The sequence below is a fragment of the Meriones unguiculatus genome, chromosome 4 (assembly GCF_030254825.1).
Source record: "Meriones unguiculatus strain TT.TT164.6M chromosome 4, Bangor_MerUng_6.1, whole genome shotgun sequence".
NCBI classification, from domain to species: Eukaryota; Metazoa; Chordata; class Mammalia; order Rodentia; family Muridae; genus Meriones; species Meriones unguiculatus.
The window spans coordinates 87032059-87052137 of record NC_083352.1 but is presented as its reverse complement, the minus strand read 5'-3'; the positions used below and the strand labels follow the sequence as shown (position 1 = coordinate 87052137).

Genomic DNA, 20079 nt, shown 5'->3' with positions numbered 1-20079 from the left:
TAATTTAAATTTATTTAAATTTATTCATTTTACATCCCGTCTAGAGCCCCCTGCCCCGTCTCCTCCGGCTTCCACCCTCCCTCCCTTATTTCCCTCCTCCCCCTCCTCAGAAAGGGGGAGTCCTCCTCCCCTACCACCTGACCCTAGCCTATCAAGCCTCACCAGGATTGCCTGCATCCTCTTCCTTTATAACCTGGCAAGGCAACCCTTCTAGGGGTAAGAGATCAAAGAGCAGGCAACAGAGTCCATGTCAGAGACAGTCCCTGCTCCCCTTCCTAGGGAACCCACATGGAGACTGAGCTGCCTAAGGGCTACATATGAGAAGGAGCTTAGGTCCTCTCCATGCGTGGTCCTTGGTCGGTGCATCAGAGTCTCTGCAGAGCCCTCTGGGCCCAGATTTGTTGGCTCTGTTGGTCTCCTTAAGGAGCTCCTGTCCCCTCCTGGTCCTTCTATCCTCCGCTCTTCCATAAGACTCCCTGAACTCTGCCCAAAGTTTGTCTCTGTCTCAGCTACTGCTTCGATCCCCTGTTGGGTGGATTCTTTCAGGGGACATCTATGGCAGGCTCCCATTCTGTATAGGGGGGAAGGGTTTCAAGACAGGGCTTCTCTTTGTAGCCCTGGCTATCCTCAAACTCATCTGTAGACCAGGCTGGCTTTGTACTCAGAGATCCACCAAGTTCTTCCTCCCGATTGCTGGGATCAAAGGGGTGCTCCACCACTGCCTGGCTTTGTCATCATCTTTTGAAAGCACGTATCTGTACATCCCTTTTTTTTTTGGCGGGGGAGTATTATTCTGCTGTGTGGCTCAGCTACATTTCTTTGTCCATTTGTGGGCTGATGGATGCTGGTTCATTGCCACCTCTTGCTTTTGTGACCAGTGCTGGAGTGAGCCCGTGGGACACAATTTCGTGGGACATGTTTTCATTTTCCTTGGGCACAGTCCTGGGAACAGGATTGCCATGCCATGCAGTTTACTCGGTGATTTGAGGGAACACAACACTCTTCCAAAGTGGCTGCTCCATGGCCCTTCTGCCTGAAGCTCTTCTTGCAGAACCAGCCACAGGTACAGGTGCAGGCTCTTGCCACCCTCCTGTGGAGGTAGAGTGAGGCATGGGAGCAGAGGCTGTGGAGGTAGAGTGAGGCGTGGGAGCAGAGGGATCCCAGCCCATGATGATGTAGGAGGGGAAAAGGCTAGGAAGTACCTCACCATGGACATGGTGGCACAGTAGCCCTTTTCTCCTCCTCCTCTTCTCTCCTTCCCCTTCTTTTTCCTTTCTTTATTGAAATAGAATAGTCTAAAGTGACCTTGAACTCACTGTAGATAAAGATGACTTTGAGTTCCTGATCCTTCTGTCTTCTGAAAGCTGGGTTTGCAGGTTTGTGACATGAAGGCTCTTTATTACACTTGATAAGCCTCCTGTGAAGCAGGTGGGTGGCACCATGATAACATAGAGTTATTTTGTGTCTTTTTAGGCCTGGTCACACCAACAGTCACCTACGAGGAGGCCACTGACCTGGATAAGCTCATCACCAGTCCAGGTACGTCAGTGTTACATGCTCATCCCACGTCTGCAAAACACGATGCTGTTTCTTTTCTATTTTATTTTATTTTTGAGACAGGGTCTCACTCTGTGGCCCTGGCTGCCTTGGAACTCTAGATCAGGCTGGCCTTGGACTCACAGAGATTCCCCCTGCCCCTGCCTCTCTAGTGCTGGGATTAAAGGTACATGTCAGTAGGTCTTCGTTGTTTTTTTTTTGTTTGTTTGTTTGTTTTGTTTTGTTTTAAGATTTATTACTGTTTTAATCCTTTTACTTTTTTTTTTTTTATGACAGAGTTTCTTTGTGTGTAGCCCTGGCTGTTTGTTCTAGACTCAATTTGTAGCTCAGGCTGGCCTTGAACTCACAGAGATCCCCCTGCCTCTGCCTCTGGAGTGCTGGGATTAAAGGCGTGTGGCACTATGCCTGGCTTTAAAGAAAATTTTAAAGATTAATTCTGTGTGTGTGTGTGTTCTTGGTGTGCCGAGGCCTGAAGAGACTATTGGATCGATCCCCTGGAGCCATAGTTACTGGCGGTTGTGAATGACTGACTTGGATGTTGGAATCAAGCTCTGGTCCTCCGCAGCAACCACGATCACTTTTAACTGTTGAGCCACCACTCCAGCCCCTTACGTTTTAAAGTTATGTGTATATGTGTCTGAGGTTATGTCCGTCAGTACAGGTGCCTTTAGAGTCCCAAAGAGGGAGTTGGATCTCCAGGAGTGGGGTTAGAGTCAGTTGGGAGTTACCAGACGTGGGTGCTGGGGACTGAACTTGGATCCCTTGGAAGAGCGGTACTTGCTCCTAACCCATGAGTCACCACTCCAGCCCTGTGGCCTGGGTTTTTGAGAAAGTATCTCACCATGAATCACAGCAATCACAATTTAGCCGTTTGAGTGTTGAGTTGACAAGGGTGAGCCTACACACCTGGCTTCATGTGTCACGTCTTCCTAGTGCCCTATGTCAGCACCGAAGAATGCATTTTCATTACGGATTGATGGAGGAGGGGCTAGAAGCGGCTCAGAGCAGTTTTGACATGAAGGTGGGAGGAGCCGAGTGTGGTGCCCATCACGTGTGTACAGGCAGGTACAATGGCACGCAGTGCAACCCAGCTGTAGGGGAGCAGAGACAAGAAGATCCCGAGATCTCAGCAGCCAACGCATCCCACCGAGTCTGCGGGCTCCAGGTTCGGTGAGACGCCTTGCATCAGGAAGTAAGTCAGGCTGGTGGGCTGTGGTGGCACACACCTTTAATCCTGGCATTCGAGCCAGCCTGGTCTACACAGATAGTTCCAGGACAGTGAGAGATACATAATAGAGACCTTGTGTCAAAAAACAAGGGGCTGGAGAGATGGCTCAGCCGCCAAGCTCTTCCGGAGGACCTGGGTTCAATTCCCAGCACCCACGTGGCAGCTCACAACTGTTTGTGACTCCTGTTTCAGAGGATCTGACACCCTCACACAGACATACATGTGGACAAAACACCACTGTACATAAAATAAAAATAAATGTTATTTAAAACAAAATAAATCAAGAAATAATATAAAGAAATTTAAAAATCAAAACAAAACAAAACCCAAAAGTAAGCTGATGGGCCAGAGGGAATGTTCAGTGGGGAAAGGTGTTTGTACCCAAGCTTGAGGACCTGAGTTCACTCACTGGGACCCATGTGGTGAGTGGAGCAAATCACCTCCTGAGAGATTGCCCTCTGCCTGGGCACTGTGACAAGCCTACACCTACCTCTACATGTGTGCGGTACATGTGTGTGATGGTGGGACAAAGGCAAGGGTGTGTACACACATACACACTCGAACACACACTAGGAAAGGAAAATGTGAAAAAAGAAAACTTGGAGAGTGGTTGAGGTGGATTCCCAGCATTGAACTCTGACCTCTACATGGACCCATGTGCATGTACACAAATTTACACGAAGGAATGTTTACATATACATATACACAGAATAGTTAAAAATGTAAACGGGGGCGGGGGAGGTGGCTCAGTGCTTAAGAGCACCTGCTGCTCTTTCAGAAGACCCAGGTTGAGGTCCGAGCACACAGGTCCATCTCACAGCTATAATCTGGTTTTAGGGGATCCAGTGTCGTCTTCTGCTTTCTGTGGACACCAGTCACACACATGGTGCACACACTCATGTGCACATACAAAGCAAGACACTCAGACACATAAAACAAAAATAATATATAAATCCTTTATGAAGAATTGATGTAGCAGGGCGTGGTGGCACACACCTTTAGTCCCAGCGCTCGGGAGGCAGAGGCAGGAGGATCTTTGTGAGTCTGAGGCCAGCGGGGTCTACAAATCAAGTCCAGAACAATCACAGCTACACAGAGAAACCCTGTCTTGAAAACAAACAAACAAACAAAGAATTGCTGTGGGCTCAGCAGTGTGCCCTGGCAGAGTTTTGGTGTGTGTTCTGCCTGTCTGCCTGGCTTCTATGCACTGTCTGTGACCTCAGCCCCCTCCTTACAGGCCTTGATGGGGTGCCCTGCAGTGTCCACTCCAGTTCTCAGGTTCTGATAACCTTTTCCTGAGTGACTCCTAGGTTAAGAATCCTTGAGAGCACAGCATGTTCATTCTTGCCTGTTTTACTTTCTAATCTTTGTGTTCCTGTGTGTCTGTGCGTGTATGATGTGTGTGCATCTTTGTTTCTGAGTGAAGACCACATGTGTGGAAATCAGAGGGCAACCTTGGCTGTGTGGTCTTCATCTCCCACCTGTCTTGTTCTCTATCAGGCTAGCACCAGGACTGCTTCTGCGCCCCCTCAGCCAGAGTGAGTTCTGGGGACCTGAGCTGTCTCTCCAGCTCCTATTCCTGCCCTTCCTGGTGGTTACACTTTACAACCAGGATGCAGCCAGAGTGGGTGGGGCTGATGTGAACAGGCCGTGGTTTTGAATGAAGGTGTGGCTTGTGTTCCTTCCCAGTGGGTTATGGCCTTATTCCTGGCTGTGCGATTAGAGGAACTCAGAACTGAGCAGCTAGGCCTCAGGCCTCTGCTTCCAGGATGAGTGTCCCCACTGGGGACACAGGAAATCAAAGGGAGGTAACAGGATTATTCAGGGAACGGAGGCGGAACAGAGGATGTAGCTAACTGACCAGGACCACAGGAAGCTTTATGGAGGAAGCGGTGGTCAGGCTTCCTTAGGGAGCTGGAGAGATGGGCTGGGGGGAGGCCACTGAGCAGAGAGCCCCAGTGACAGATTTCAGTCAGAAAGGGTTTTCATTTATGTGCATATTCTTATCTTTGCAGACATGATTTTAAGCACTGGATCAGCCCCTAGAAATGTGAATGTGGAAGAGCATTATGTTTTCAGATGGCAAAACAATTCTATCAGCGGCCTCGAGGTCAGGATCGTCAGGGCGGAAATCAGTGCCTACCAGAAAGGTAATGCTGATGGGGTTGGAGGATGCTTTCAGTCTGAAGTGGCTTACTTCCCAATGGTTTTCATAACGGTAACCCTTCAAATGAAGCCAGACATGTTCATCATGTGTGCTTATCACTGAATCGTATGTAACTGTGCCAGGCAATGTGGCTCATACCTGTAATGCTAGCACTCAGGAGGCTGAGGCAGGAGGATTGATAGTGAGTTCAAGATCAGCCCAAATACATAAAGTGAAGCCCTGTCTCAAAAGAACAAGGGGGGGGAGTACTTTTCAAAGTAAACAGTACCATTTGGCTGACAAGGTGGCTCTTCTGGTAAAGGCTCTTGCCACCAAGCCTGACAGCCAGAGCTTGGTCCCCTGGATCATGTGGTAGAAGAAAGAACCAACTCCTGCAAGGTGTCTTCAGACCTCCACGTGTGTGTCCGTGTGTCTGCACCTCTGCAGACCTCCCATAAAGTAGATAAATAAAGTGTAACTTTAAAGGAAAGAAAGAAGCCGAGTGGCGATGGCGCACGCCTTCAATCCCAGCACTCTGGAAGCAGAGCCAGGGGTTTCTGAGTTCCAGTCCAGCCTCATCTACACAAGTTCCAGGTCAGCCAGGGCCACACTGTGAGAGCTTGTCTAAAAAAGGACATAAATAGTACTATTGAGGAGATAGTTTCTTTGTTGTTTCTGTTTTGCCTTGTTTTAAATATAGCATGTCACCGCGTAGCACTTAGCTGGAATTTTCTGTGTAGACCAGGCTGGCTTCATACTCACAGCCTCCTGAGTGCTGGGATCAAATATGTGGAATAGAGCTGGAGAGATGGCTCAGTGACCTCTCTTCCAGAGGACCTGGGTTCAATTCCCAGCACCCACATGGCAGGTGACAACTGTCGGTAACTCCAAGATATGACACCCTCACGTAGATATACAGGCAGGCAAAACACCACTGCACATAAAATAAATTATTTTTTAAAATGTGTGTAATACCACACTTGACTTGTTTCTGTTTTGATTCTTAGGGTTTTTGTTTTTGTTTTTGTTTTTCAAGACATGGTGTAACAGCCTGGACTGGCCTCCACCTCAAAGCAATCCTCCTGCCTCAGCCTCCCACGTGCCGGGATTACAGCATGCATCACCTGCCTGGTTCATGGGAGTTGCTTTCTTTTCCCAGTGAAATGGTACACTTTACATCTTCAGTTTCTTTTATTTCTAGGAACAATGGCCCAGAGATTTACAGTGAAGTTTTTAAGCCATGACAGTGGTGATGAGAAGGAATGTTCCGGAAATCCAGGTAGGATGACTGCCAGCGCTGGCTGTCTGCACAGATCTTAGGGTGGTGTCCTAGGCAGTCCCGAGGCTAGGAGGAGCTTGTCCCGAGTTTTCTTGTCTCCATGCAGTTTCTTTATCCCATGGCAGTCCCCTTCGCTAGCTAGTCAATACTTTAACATACATGTTGCTTTCCAGAAAAATTTATTTTCCTTAGCCGCTCATCTTTTATTTTTGTATTTTGTGGGGTTTGTTTGTTTATTTTTTTGGTTTTTTCCATAGGGTTTCTATATGTATCCCTGGCTATCCTGGAATTCTCTCTGTGGACTAGAAAATCTGACTGCCTTTATCTCCCAGTGCTGGGATTAAAGGCTTATGCCACTTTGCCTGGCTATTTTGTGGTAGTTGTTTGTTTGTTTTAATTTTTAATGGTTTTTTATTTTATATTCATTGGTGTTTTGCCTGCATGTGTGTCTGTCGGAGCCGCTGGAACTGTAGTTATAGACAGCTACGAGCAGCCATGTGGGTGCTGGGAACTGAACCCCGGTCCTCTGGAAGAGCAGCTAGTGCTCTTAACCACTGAGCCATCTCCCCAGCCCTTGGGACTTTTTTGTTTTGTTTTTGAGACATGGTATTCATGGGTAGCCGAGGTTGGCCTTGAACTCTTGATCTGACGCCCTCCCACAACCTTCAGAGTATCTAGGACTTTAGGCAGAGGACCACCACCTGGTGCCACCAGCCTTCTGAGAGAAACCTGATACTCTTGTTGTGGGCCACTGTCTTCTGAGTATAGCAGCCATTACACCTTAGTCAGTGCAACTGTGACTATCAAGAGACCCTCAACAAGGTCAGGCCTGCTTGTCTCCCAGCTGCTCGTGGGCTTGAGAGATGCTAACCTTTCACAGGAAGGGTGAAAGGTTAATGGAAGAGGCAGGAAGTCACCGCCCACGTGGGTGGGATTCCCAGTGATGCAGCTGTCTTACAGTCACCCACTCTCCTGGGCTCCAGTCTCTTGACAGCATGTTCATTCACTACCTCAGGAGCCCCTGACACCAGCCTGCTCTTTGCTTACCTGCTTGTTTCCCCCTCTTCTGGCCGCTCAGTGCCTCATATGCCCTGTGGTGCGGCTGAGCACCTGAGATGTGGTAACTCACATATGTGGAGTTGGCAATCTTTTGGATAAGCTGGGATAAATAAAATACATTAGGAGAGAGAGGCTGTTGTTCAGGTGGGGGAAAAAAGGCCCAAAGCAGAAAGGGTGCAGGGGCCTTCAAAGGCTGGTGCTAAATCACACTCGGGTTAGTGGGGATTGAGAGGAAAGTGTAAATACGCTCCGAGGAGGCCTTTGCTGTGAGCAGGTGTTTTGGGAGCCGTTGCTCTTGTGGCTAGGTACGCGGCATAGTCTTCAGTTTAAGTGGTTTGTATAGGGAGCGTCCCTCCTCCATATCTCAAGAACTGGAGTTTCACATGGGTGTTGTCATGCCCGGCTGAGAATTAATCAAAACAGGAGAAATGACTATCCTCTGGCCTCAGCCTCCCAAGTGTTTGGGGTCACCAGAAAGTGCTGCTGTGCTGGCTGCCGGGTGGTGCTTGCAGAGCTCCGTCGCCAAGGCTTCTCCAGCTTCCCTCGCGCTGTCTTTCTTAAGGGAGGGAAGGCGGCAGCTCTCTGCTTTGCTTTCTGTGTCTAGGTTACCAGCTTGGCAAGCCAGTCCGAGCCCTGCATACCAACGGGATGAATGTCACCACGTTACACCTTTGGCAGCCAGGTAATGTGGCTTTGCCACTGTGATTTGCTCCCTGAGAGACTGGTGTGGAGAGACTTTTGTGTTTCTAGGGCTTTTTTTTTCTTTTCTTTTCAAGGATGCCTCGCACATTGTTTCTAAAGTGCTGGGTGTCTGGAAGAGAGGGTCAGGCATTAGTGTGCTGTCTGTGGCCATAGCCCATCATGCTGCTCCTGGGAGACAGAACAGTTCTCTTTGAGCAGTGGGCACCCAGCGGGGCAGTAGGAGTTGCCCTCACCTGCCAGGAGCAGCGATGTCTGGCTTACGGAGAGCCACTGAAGCTGCTCCAGGAAGTCACACAGAATGGTGCCTTTGTCTGGCCCTGCACAGATCAGAAGGCTTACAGCAGTGGTTCTCAGCCTTCCTAATGCTGTGAGCCTTTTATACAGTTCTCATGTGGTGGTGACCCCAACCATAAAATTATTTCGTTGTGACTTCGTAGCTATAATTTTGCTATTGTTATGAATTGTAACGTAAATATCTGACATGCAGGATATCTCATGTGTCGCCCTGTTTTAGTTAGGGTTTCCATTGCTATGAAGACATACCATGACTGTGGCAACTCTTTTTTTTTTTTTTTTTAAGATTTATTTATTTATTATTTATAGAATATTCTGCCTGCATGTGTGCTTGCACACCAGCAGAGGGCACCAGGTCTCACTATAGATGGTTGTGAGCCACCATGTGGTTGCTGGGAATTGAACTCAGGACCTTGGAAAAAGAGCCAGTGCTCTTAACCTCTGAGCCATCTCTCCAGCCCCACCCCCGGCCCCCACTCTCGTGGCAACTCTTATAAGGACGACATTTAATTGGGGCTGGCTTACAGTTTCAGAGGTTCAGTCCATTCAGTCCATTATCATCATGTCAGGAAGCAGGGCAGTGTGCAGGCAGACACGGTGCTTTGAGTTGCCAAGAATTCTACATCTTGATCCAAAGGCAGCCAGGAGACTCTCCTCCACACTGGGTGGAGCCTGAGCATGAGAAACCTCAAAGCCCGCCCCCACAGTGACACCTTCCTCCAACAAGGCCACACCTCCTAGTAGTACCACTCCTGTGTGGGCCAAGCATCCAAACACCGGAGTCTTTGGGGCTAAATCTATTCAAACCACTACAAGCCCCTGAAGTGGTCATGACCTGCAGGTTGAGAACCTCTGGATTAGAGTAACAATAAACCCAGTTTTCAGAAACTAGAAACTGTTTTTACTTTCTGTTACTTTCTGTGCTGGTGTATCCCTGACATCCCAGCACTTAAAAGGTGGAGGCAGGAGGTTGAGGAGTTCAAGGTCATCCTTAGCTACATAATCAACTCAAGGCCAGCCTGAATTTTGAGACCTTGTCTCAAAAAAGATAAAAAATAACTCCTTTGTTTGTTTGAAACGGTCTTTTTTTTTTTTTTTTTTTTTTTTTTTTGCCCAGGCTGTCCTTGAACTGCCATCCATGCTCCTGTCTTAGCATCCTGAGTGCTGCTGAGAGGGTTTTCAGGAAACCTTTGAAGTAAAGCCTTATTTGTGTCTGGCAGAGTGACAGGCTCACCCTTTTGTTGCAGCTGGAAGGGGCCTGTGCACATCAGCCACTCTCAGGCCTGTCTTATTTGGAGAAAATGCCCTCTCTGGCTGCCTCTTCCCAGTCGGGGTTAACGAGAACTGTACGGAGCTCAGGTGAGTCTCTCGTGTGGGACAAAGCATGATCTTCAGGTCCTAATCCTCCTGTCTCCACATCCCCAAAGCTGGCTCCAGTGAGTTTCACTGATGAATTCTCCTGCATTTTGAGTGGTTTCCTTAAAATTAATTCTGAATGTTGAATCAAAGGACTGAAAAGTTACAGTGAATTAAAGTTGATGTGGAATGATAGTGAGTAGGGGACACACACTTATTTATGAAATTATTATTGTGTGTGTTGTGTATGATTACAGGTACATTATGCTCCAGTGTGTGTGTGAGAGAAAGAGACAGAGAGAGAGACTGAGAGACAGAGGGAGAGATCAGGTACAAGCATGCCCCAGTGTATGAGAGAGAAAGAAAGGTAGAGGGAGGGAGGGAGGAAGAGAGAGAGAGAGAGAGAAAGGAGACAGATATGGAGAGAGAGAGAGAACAGGCATATAGGCATGTCCCAGTGTGTATGTGAGAGAAAGAGAGACAGAGAGACAGAACAGGTACAAGCATGGCCCAATGTGTGTGTGTGCGTTTGTGTGTGTGTGTGAGAGAGAGACAGACAGACAGACAGAAAGACAGAGACACAGAGACAAGGAACAGGTACAAGCATGCCCTGGTGTGTGTGTGTGTATGTGTGTGTGTCGGTTAGGGAACAGCTTTCCGGAGCTGTTTCTTTTCCAGCACATATTCTAGGGATGGCACACAGGTCATCAGGGTCAGTGGTACTCGCTCTTGACCCAGAAATGTCTTGCTAGCTCTGATTTTGTTCTTTATTTGCTTGTTTTTGTTCTTAGTGGATGTAAAGCTCCCATAGTGTAGGTACTCGTTGGGAAGTAACTGATTCAGCAGGCTCAGTCGCTCATATTATCATCCCAGCACTCTAGAGGTGGAGGCAGCACTGCTGTTTGGGGTTTCATGTCTCAACATAAAATCAAACAAACAGGGTTTGTTGGGATGGTCCAGCAGGTACCAGCAGACACTTGGTGCTAAGCCTGAGTTCTATACCAGGACTCATGTGGCAGAAAAAAACTAACTCATTCAAGTTGTCCTTTGATCTCCCCAAGTATGGCTTGGCACAGGCATACATGCAAACACACACAATTGTTTAAAAAATTAAAAACAAGCAAAACGTGAACAGTTGGGTGTTAGTTCAGCTTTTCATAATCTTCTGAAGGGTTCTATCTATCTCTAAAATGTTTTCATCCCCAAGGTAGGATCCACACCCGTAAGTAGTCACCCCCCAGGTCTCCTCCTCAGAGCCTCGGGCACCACGAACCCTGCGTTCTGCTCCTGTGACTGTGCCTGTTCTGGATGTTCACATGGAATCATCCCCACCCTGCCATCTTCCGAGTCACAGCATGCTCCAGAACTCAGCTGTTTCTATGGTGACCGCAGCCTGCCTTTGTGTGTCTGTACAGAGCACACCTTGTTCATCTGCCTAGGTTGATGGACATCTGGGGTCTCCATCGTGAGGCTCTGTGTACTGCTGCCAACAGGCCTGTACACGTCTCTGTTTGAACACTTCTTGTTCTTTTTGGTCTGAGCCCAGAAACTGAAGTGCCAGGTCATCTGGTAATTCCCTTTTCTGGCTGCATAACCCACCTTTCCCACAGTGCTGGCACCAAGTGCCGTTCTCACAGCACAGTGGGACAGCTCCAGTTTTTCCATATCCCCCCAACACTTGCTGTTTCCTTGCTTTTAATTAGTTTTCTGTCCATTTATCTGTACTTGGTTGGAGGATAGCTCTTGGGAGCCAGTGCCCTCACTGGCCACGCTGCCAGGTCTAGAAACCCAGCTCAGGCTGTTAGGCCTGCATACCCCGAGAGCCATCCCACTGGCCCCTCCCAGCACACTCCCCACTTTAAGAGTTATTTGTTTTTATGGTATGAATGTTTTTACCTACATGTATGTCTGTGTACCATGTGCAAGGCAGTGCCTGCAGGAGTTAGAAGAGATTGTCAGATGCTCTTGAACTCGAGTTAGATGGTTGTGAGCCAAGTGGGTGCTGGGACTCGAACCTGGGTCCTCTGGAGAAGCAGCAAACATTCCCTTTTCTTTTTCTATTTTTTCAAGACAGGGTGTGTGTGTGTGTGTTTGTATCCCAGGCTGGCCTCAAACTCACAAAAATCCACCTGCCTCTGCCTCCCAATTAAAGGTATGTCCAGCTTGAGCAGCAAGTATTCTTAACTGCTGAGCCACCTCCCCAGCTTACACCCACCCTGTTTTTGATGGCAGTTGCTTCAGCAGATTTTTATCAGAGCTCCTAGCAAAGACATGGTAAAGGACTTGAGGGCCAGTCCCACTGGCCATTGGCTGAGAAGCGTCATCTTCCTCTCTTGCAGGGAGAACGTCCTTCAGAGCTTGGATTTGCTGGTACAAGCAACTCATGTTGCAAGGAGAGGCAACTCGGACTACAGCGACTTGAGCGATGGCTGGCTGGAGGTCATACGTGAGTCGCAGTGGCCATGCACAGGGCCTTACTGCCATGGAGCCTGTCATCACCAGCTATGGCTCCAGAGCCTGGTGCATTTTTGGCTAGGGCTCCCTGCTGGCAGCAATCTTTTCACAGCTCCTTCATGGCTTTTGCTTCACAGGGGAATCTCCCATGAGCTTCCTCTTGCTGAAAGTGTGGGCTGAAGATGTGTAGGGCACATCAGTTTGCGCTGTTATTTTGAGCTCCCGAGAATATTGGCATAGAGAGCTGACCTGATAGTTTCTGTTAGAGTTTGAAAATGTGGTGCTGAGCGAAAGGGGGACCCAAAGACAAACAACTCAGAACCTCTGACTCTATCTGTGTGCAACACCCAGAATGGACAAATATGTATCGACTTCCTTATTTCATGTATATGAGTGCTCCATCTGCATATACACCTGCAGGCCAGAAGAGGGCATCAGATCCCAGTATAGATGCTTGTGAGCCCCATGTGGGTGTTGGCAATTGAATTCAGGACCTCTGGAAGAACAGACAGTGCTCTTAACTGCTGAAGCATCTCTCCAGCCCCCAGATTTGTGTAGAAAGCAGAGTGCTGGGATATGGGGAGGTACTGTTATGATTTGGAGAGTCCTGTACAGGGAGATCTGAAAGTAAATCTGGGGCTGAGAGTGGTTCAGCATATAGTGTATGGGTGTGAGTACCAGCACCAACTTTCTCCCAGATCTAGAACCAGCAGAAAAAAAAAAAAAGCCTGAAAGTGGGGGTGGTCACCCAGCTCTGACTTGTTCACTTTAAAGGGGGACTGGGAGGGACTGGGGTTGTGGCTCTTAGAAACAGCGCTTGCCAGCATGTGTGAGACCCTAGGCCCGGTTGTGTGTTGCAGTGCCTCCAACCAGTGAATTGCTTATGTAACCCCTAGGATCCAAAGGTGCTAGGATGAGTTTTAAGTATCTTTTTTATATGACTTTTATTAGGGCTACAACCATCTGGAATAGCCTTGTGATACTTTCCAATGGTCTGTATTGTTCCTGTCAGAACACTCTGTCGTTTTCAGGGACAAGCTTGAACATTTTTTTTTAAGAGAAGATTTTATTTTTACTTATGTGTATGTTTGTGTGTCCACATGGAAGTTTATGCCATATGTGTGCTGGTGCTGTTGGAGGCCAGAGGAGGGCATCAGATCCACTGGAGTTGGAGTTGCAGGTGGTTGTGAGCTGCCTTGTGGGTGCTGGGAACTGAACCTGGGTCCTCTGCATGAGCAGCAGGTGATCCTAAATGCTGAGATGCCTCTGCAGCCCAGGCACTGGATTGTTATGTTTGCTTCTATGATGTGTGTTGGGACCTCATTCGCCACACAGGGAAGATTTAGACACTATCCAGCTGAGAGGCACCTGCTTCTGCCCTGTAGACCTTGGGAGATCACAGTCACATAGTCATGGAGTGACACCAATTAGAAGCTGCTAGAGAGTAGAGTCTCGGGACCGGAAGCCAGACCATATCACCTTCCATTCCTTTGAGTATCATGTGTGAGGACACTGTAGGATGGTGGCTCTTAACAGACGTTAACTTGACATTCCTGCAGGTGTGGACGCCCCTGATACAGGTGCTGACGTGCCCCTGAGCAGTGCAAACGGCATCTGCCTGGAAGTTCCAGCCCACCTCACCATCCGCATCCTCATTGCTGAAGCTGGCTCAGTGGAAGGGCTAGTGCAGCAGGAGATCCTGGCTGTGGAGACAAGGTGTGGTCCCTTTTTGAGGGCAGCCAAAGTCAAGAGCAGGCCTGAGACAGGAATGCCTGGACAGGAGTCTGCAGAAATGCAAATGGGGATTGATAAGGATCTGGCTGCGTAAGGGGAGGGCACCACCCAGCCCTCAGGAGTATTTGTAAAGCCCTGTGTGAGAGAGAGCCACTGCAGTGTCAGGGCAGGGCCCCGGCTAGCAAGGGGCTGTTCTGTGCGACATGTGCTTATCTCCTTGAGCCAGAGTGGGCGCTGTCGGCAGGATGCGGCCACTGGTTGGAGGCTCTGCCGGCACCACAGGTTCAGGTCAGGGAACCATGCATGACTTTATAGACGGTTTGCTAATCAGTGGCCTTATCTCAGAAATGATGATTTCGGCTTCCCTCATGTGACAGGTTCCTCTTAGCCGAAAGTGATGTGTGCTGTTCGGTTTGGAAGAGTCCCCATGCCACAAGCTCAAAGAGAGTCTCTTCCTTTTTATGTCCAGCTCACCTCGTGCAGGGACTGTCTTCACTTTCAGTGACATTCTCCTCAGTCCTGGAGGGTCAGCAGCAGCTTAGCCTCGCCAGGGCTCAGTGAGAGAGGCCACCTTGTCCAAAGGTCTCAGTAGACTTTTTTTTTTTTTTTTCAGCTGGGCCACATGTTCCTTTCAGAGCCATTCACAATGGCCAGGACTGTCGGCGGCTCTGGCAGGCAAGCTCTGGATTTAGGCTAGTGTCTTTTGACCCACTGAACAGAGATTAAGGAGTGGTGTGTCCCTTACACCCAGGGGACATTGGGGAACAGTAACCAGAATAGGAGGAGGAGGGCTAAATTCCCATCAGACCTACTTCAGAGTGTTGGGATGGAGCCAAGGGCCTCTCTTGCTAAGCAATGCCCCATCCCAGAGTACTGTTTTAAGAATTCCTTGTCATAAAATGTGAAAACACCTTTGTTCTGTGCTTAGTACATGAACTGCTTTGATAAATGGTCAGCTGCTATTCCTATTAGACTGTTGGAGACAAGCAATCTTTGTTAAGAGAATCCTCTTACAATGACTCGGACCGGAGGAGAAATCTGGCCAAGGCAGCCCGAGATGGGTCCAAGGACGTGCAGGTTCTCACTGTGCCTTGACTTAGAAAATGGATTTGACATTGGGATTCCTTAAATAGACTCCATGAACGGTGGCCACACTCCCTTATAATCTTTCCCGTCTAGGTTCTCCACTGTGACATGGCAGTACCAGTGTGGGCTCACCTGTGAGGACAGGGCCGACTTCCTCCCTCTCAGTGCCTCGGTTCAGTTCATTAAAATCCCTGCACAGATGCCCCACCCCCCGACGAGGTAAGCCAGTGGCTGACAGGCTAACAGGGTCCTCCCTGCTCCTCACTTGTCATCCCCGTAACCTTCTCATGTGTTTATTGTAGATTCCAGATCAACTTCACCGAGTATGACTGTGCCCGGAATGAGCTGTGTTGGCCCCAGCTTCTGTACCCTCTGACCCAGTATTACCAAGGTAGGGGAGGCAGGTTCCTGTGTGTTGTCAGTTATGTCGTGCCAATTAAAACTGTGTAAGAGTCAATGTGTAAGTGTCACGGACAAGCTAAAATGCATAGAAAGACTTAAAAGAAGAAACCACACCAATATGGATGTTTAGGAATTATCACAGTTAGTGGTTATCATAAATAATCACTAAATAATTACCTCAAAATCTAGATGTGATATGATTTAGTTGTTTGGGAGGAGTGTCATGGAAGGCTGTTAAGTTTTGTTTGTTTGTTTTTAATAAAACTAAGATTGTTTCTCAATTTCTCTATTCACCCTGCTATCACACAAAAAATTGACTTTTATATTTGTTTAACAGTATGCTTCACAACACAATAACTGAGCATTTATTACTCTATTCTTAACCCTCTAAGCATCCCAGAGTACTTGGACTTTGTAGCTTTCTCTGCTCTAGCTCCTCTCATGATGCCACCTGGACCTCTCCTCTGGCTGAATCCCCTCTTCCTTTTCTTTTTTTTTTTTTTTTTTTTTTTTAAATATAAATCTTTTTTTTTTTAAAGATTTATTTATTTATTAATTATGCAATGTGTGTTAGCATGTACACCTGCACGCCAGAAGAGGGGACCAGATTTCATGTTTGGATGGTTGTGAGCCACCATGTGGTTGCTGGGAATTGAACTCAGGACCTTTGGGAAGAGCAATCAGTGCTCTTATCCTCTGAGCCATCTCTCCAGCCCCCCCTCTTCCTTTTCTCTAACTCCTCCTCCCCTGGCTGGCAGGAAGTACAGCCCTATTCTCTTTCCTGATCATTGATTGGCTGTAAGCTGCTTTATTGGCATATTAGGGGACAATTGGGGAGCAGTGTTTACACAACATTGCGACATATTCTAAGAACAAGGATTGCAAACAGATATGGGGGATACAGAAATCAGCATTTGAATTACACACTAACCTTATACCTACAGTAGGCAGTGAGATAAGCCACAAAGACATGAGAATGAAAACTCAGTTCAGCCTGACTTAGTAAATTCAGGCTGGATCAAACTTCAGGAATGTGATGCTAGGTATTTTATTGCCAGCATATGCAAACACAGTACAATTTGGGGGAAAGTTTTCTGGTGTACTGCAATCCCCAGTGCACAAGGAGACAGAATTACATCGACATTCAACTCAAAGTACATGTCCCTTCTTCCAAGAAGATTCTAGAGACAGGCTATCTGTATCAGCTCCAGGGCCTAAAGAAGGATCTGGCATGATCTCAGTTATCTAGATCGGGCAGGTGTCATCTGGGCCATTACCTGTCTCTGGTCCTGCTTGTGGGAGCTTGATGTGGCCTGGCCCAGCTTATAACACAGATCACCAGGCTGTTGGTCACTCTCAATTCCCAGGCCTCTGGACAGAAAAACAGGTTATATGTCCTTGCCTTTGAGAGGACAATCCTGTGTGTTCAACACTCCTGCTTTCCCTAGTGATCTGTGGGCACAAGGACCTTCATGCTCTTAACAAGCTGTCTTTTGCTGTCTTCCAGGGGAGCCGCATTCTCAGTGTGTTGCCAAAGGCCTGCTGCTGCTGTCACTCCTCATGCTGGCCACACTCCTCAGCCATCCTTGGGTCAGAGTGTGCAAGGCCTGATCTGGCATTGCCATCTACCCTTAAGTTTTTTCGAAGACTCAGAGCGTCCACTCAGTGGCTCCTATAGGCCTGTGTGCCTTTCTGAAACTTGAGACAGGGTCACACTATGCAGCCCTGACTGGCCTCTAAACTCATAGAGATCTGCCTGTCTCTGCCTCTCGAGTGCTGGGATAAAAGGCATGTTCTACCATGCCTGGCTTCTGCTGAGATATTTTAATAAACAAAATGTCTATTTTTGTAGAAATTCTTAGTATTAAGTGAATTTGAGTCAATTATCCAGATGTTTAAAATGGCTCAGGATGGTCATTGCTGCTGTGGGCTGGTTGTAGGGGAATCAGTGGTGTCTTGAATGTCAGAACCTTAAGCCCAGCACAAACTCCTAATCACAGGGGTTTTATTTTTGACCAGACTTAATGGAAGCATGTAGGCATAGAGAAAAGGTCATCACTATGTCATATTCCAGCGAAAGCTTAAATTAAAATTGAATTTTATGTGTTATTATTGTGTCCATGTGTGTTTGAGTGAGGCAGGTGTGAGTGCCTGAAGGACAACCTTTGGGAGTGAGGTTTCTCCTTCCGCCTTTGTATCCAGGGAGGGAATGCAGGTTGTCAGGCTTGTGTAGACAGTGCTGTTACCCATGAGCCATCTCAGCTGTGCTCTAGTCATAAAATGTTGTTTTCTCGCTATGTAGACCTGGCTGACTTAGCACACAGAGATCCGCCTGCCTCTGCCTTCTGAGCACTGAGGTTAAAGGCATGTGCCACAGTGTCTCAGCCAGCTTCTCAAACAGCCCAGGACCACCTACCCAGGGGTGACACCATCCATAGTGGTCTGGGCTTCCTACCTCAGTGCAGTCAAGATAATCACCACAGATATGGCTACTGGACAGTCAGATCATCCCTCAGTTGAGACTCTCTTGTCTCAGCTGACATTAGGTGTTGACAGTAAAAACTAACTGGTACGGGGACATTTGAGCTGAGACCTAAAGGAGTCAGTTTTGAGGAGGTCCGAGGTGCCAGTGTTTTAAACAGAGAGATTCCAGAGTTCAAGCGTGTGGACCAGGAGAAAGCAGGGAGGATGTGTGGCTGAGAGAAGGGAGCCAGGGCCCACAGTAGGAAGCCAAAGCTGCCTCCCATGGCTTTTCTGCTATGGTGACTCTGCTATGGAACTGGATTTTATTTGTAATGCAATGAGAAACCAGAGATTTTATGCAGGCGTCAGATTGTATGTTATTGCAGAGATCACATGACCGCTGCATGGAGGCTAGCAGTGTGGCTGAGGGGTTGCAGAGGCCACACGCTGTACCACTCAGGGTCTAGTTTCATGGACTCTCCTCGCCCCAGGCTGGCAAATCCACTGTGACAAAGGTAGTGGCTGACTGCAAGAGAATAGCTATGGGTTAATAGAATATTCTCAGGCTGGCTCAGGATGGTGGCTGCATCCTCTGTACCTTCACTGAAAATCAAAGGGTTGTATACTTGAGACAGAACTTTATGGCATACAAAATGGTTAAGACACTCTTCTCCACTCTCCTTAAAATATATTTATTTATTGGGGCTTGAGAGATGGTTAAGAGTACATACTCCCTTTCAGGGGACCTGAGCTTGGTTCCCATGTCAGCCAGTTCACTGTAACGCCAGCTCCTGGGGGATCTGAATCCTCTGACTTCCGCAAGTCACACACACACATACACTTAAAGTAAAAAGGTTTTAAAAGATGCTAAAGAGATGGCTCAGTGGTTAAGAGCACTGTATGTTCTTCCAACAGACACAGGTTCAAATCCCAGCAGCACCACATGGCAGTTCACAACTGTCTGTAATTCCAGTTCCAGGATATCTGACACCCCCCCCCCCCCCAGATATACATGGAGGCAGAACACCAATGTAAATAAAATACTTAAAATTTTAAAAAAGATCTTAAAAGATTTATTTATGTATGTGCTTGAGTGTATATATGTGCAGAAGCCTGTTGAGGTCAGAAGAAAGCATTGGATTTCCTGAAAATGCAATTACAGGTAGTTGTGAAACCCCTGAACTGGGTCCTGGGAACATCAAACCTTACTGCAAACGCTGTAAGTGCTCCTGACTCTTAAGCGCTCTCCAGACTCTTTTTTTTTTTTTTTTTTAAACCTAAGTTATTGAGAGTACTTGCCTAGGAGGCTGGAGTGATGGCTCAGAGGTTAAGAGTACTGGCTGTTCTTCCTAAAGGTCCCGAGTTCACTTCCCAGCACCCTCATGGTGGCTCACAGCCATCTACAGTGAGATCCCGTGCCCTTCCGAGTGTAGGCCCACATGTGGACACAATAATGTCTAAATAATAAATAAATCTTTTTTAAAGAGCACTTGCCTGGCATGTATGAAGTCTTGGGAGCCATGCCCAGCACAACAGACCCACTGTGGTAGTGCTTGCCTGTAGTCCCAGCACTGGAGGTGGGAGGATCAAAGTCATCCTCAGCTACTTATTAGGTTTGAGACCAGCCCGGAATACATGGGACCCTATCTCAAAGATAAGTAAGTTAATGAATTTAAAAGTAGAGTTTCCATTCTCTGGTGCACGGCCCATGCACACATGGGCAGCATTAATTGGATTTAGGGGATTATCACAAACAAGCATGAAATTGGGAGGGGAAAGTCTTGGAATACTGGGGGAGCTGGAAGAGGAAACGGGCTTAATATGATCATAATTTTGTTGTATGAATTCTCAAAAACAATTTTTTAAAAAGAAGTCCGCAGGGGGCGGTGGTGCTCACCTTAAATTTCAGCAGTGGGAGGTCAGCCTGGTCTACAAAACGAGATCCAGAACAGTCTGGGCTACATAGTGAGATTCTGTGTCAAGAAGAAAAATGAAAAGTATTCAAAAGGGCCGGAAGTGGTGGTCTTTAATCCTGGCATTGGGGGCAGAGGCAGGAGGATCTCTGATTTCGACGCCAGCTTGATCTACATGACAGCCAGAGCTACATATCCTGTTTCTTAAAACAACAAAACAATCTTTAAAAGCAGCTGGCCGGAGTGGGGCACGCCTGTAATACTGGTTCTGGGAAAACTGAGGCAGGAGGATTGTGAACTCCGGGACAGCTTGAGCTCCACAGCGAGACCCGGTCTCAAAAAACCTATACTCCAGCGACACAACAAACTCTTAAAAGACGCGCAGGGTCCACTCAGTTAGGGCTCC

General features: G+C 47.7%; 1 protein-coding gene across 2 annotated transcripts in view; it reads left to right on the top strand.

Moving 5' to 3' along the window:
• Positions 1-17406, top strand: part of Tctn2 (tectonic family member 2) — a 31106-nt gene extending 13700 nt beyond the window's left edge. For both annotated transcript variants that reach the window (XM_021644190.2, XM_060382335.1), the window contains 10 exons: positions 1474-1539; positions 4801-4935; positions 6133-6210; positions 7874-7951; positions 9513-9624; positions 11961-12067; positions 13635-13791; positions 14989-15114; positions 15198-15286; positions 16805-17406. In XM_021644190.2, coding sequence (XP_021499865.1) covers positions 1474-1539; positions 4801-4935; positions 6133-6210; positions 7874-7951; positions 9513-9624; positions 11961-12067; positions 13635-13791; positions 14989-15114; positions 15198-15286; positions 16805-16908 — 1052 coding nt within the window. In that variant the 3' untranslated portion in view covers positions 16909-17406. The remainder of the gene's footprint in view (positions 1-1473; positions 1540-4800; positions 4936-6132; positions 6211-7873; positions 7952-9512; positions 9625-11960; positions 12068-13634; positions 13792-14988; positions 15115-15197; positions 15287-16804) is intronic.
• Positions 17407-20079: the final 2673 nt, after the last annotated feature.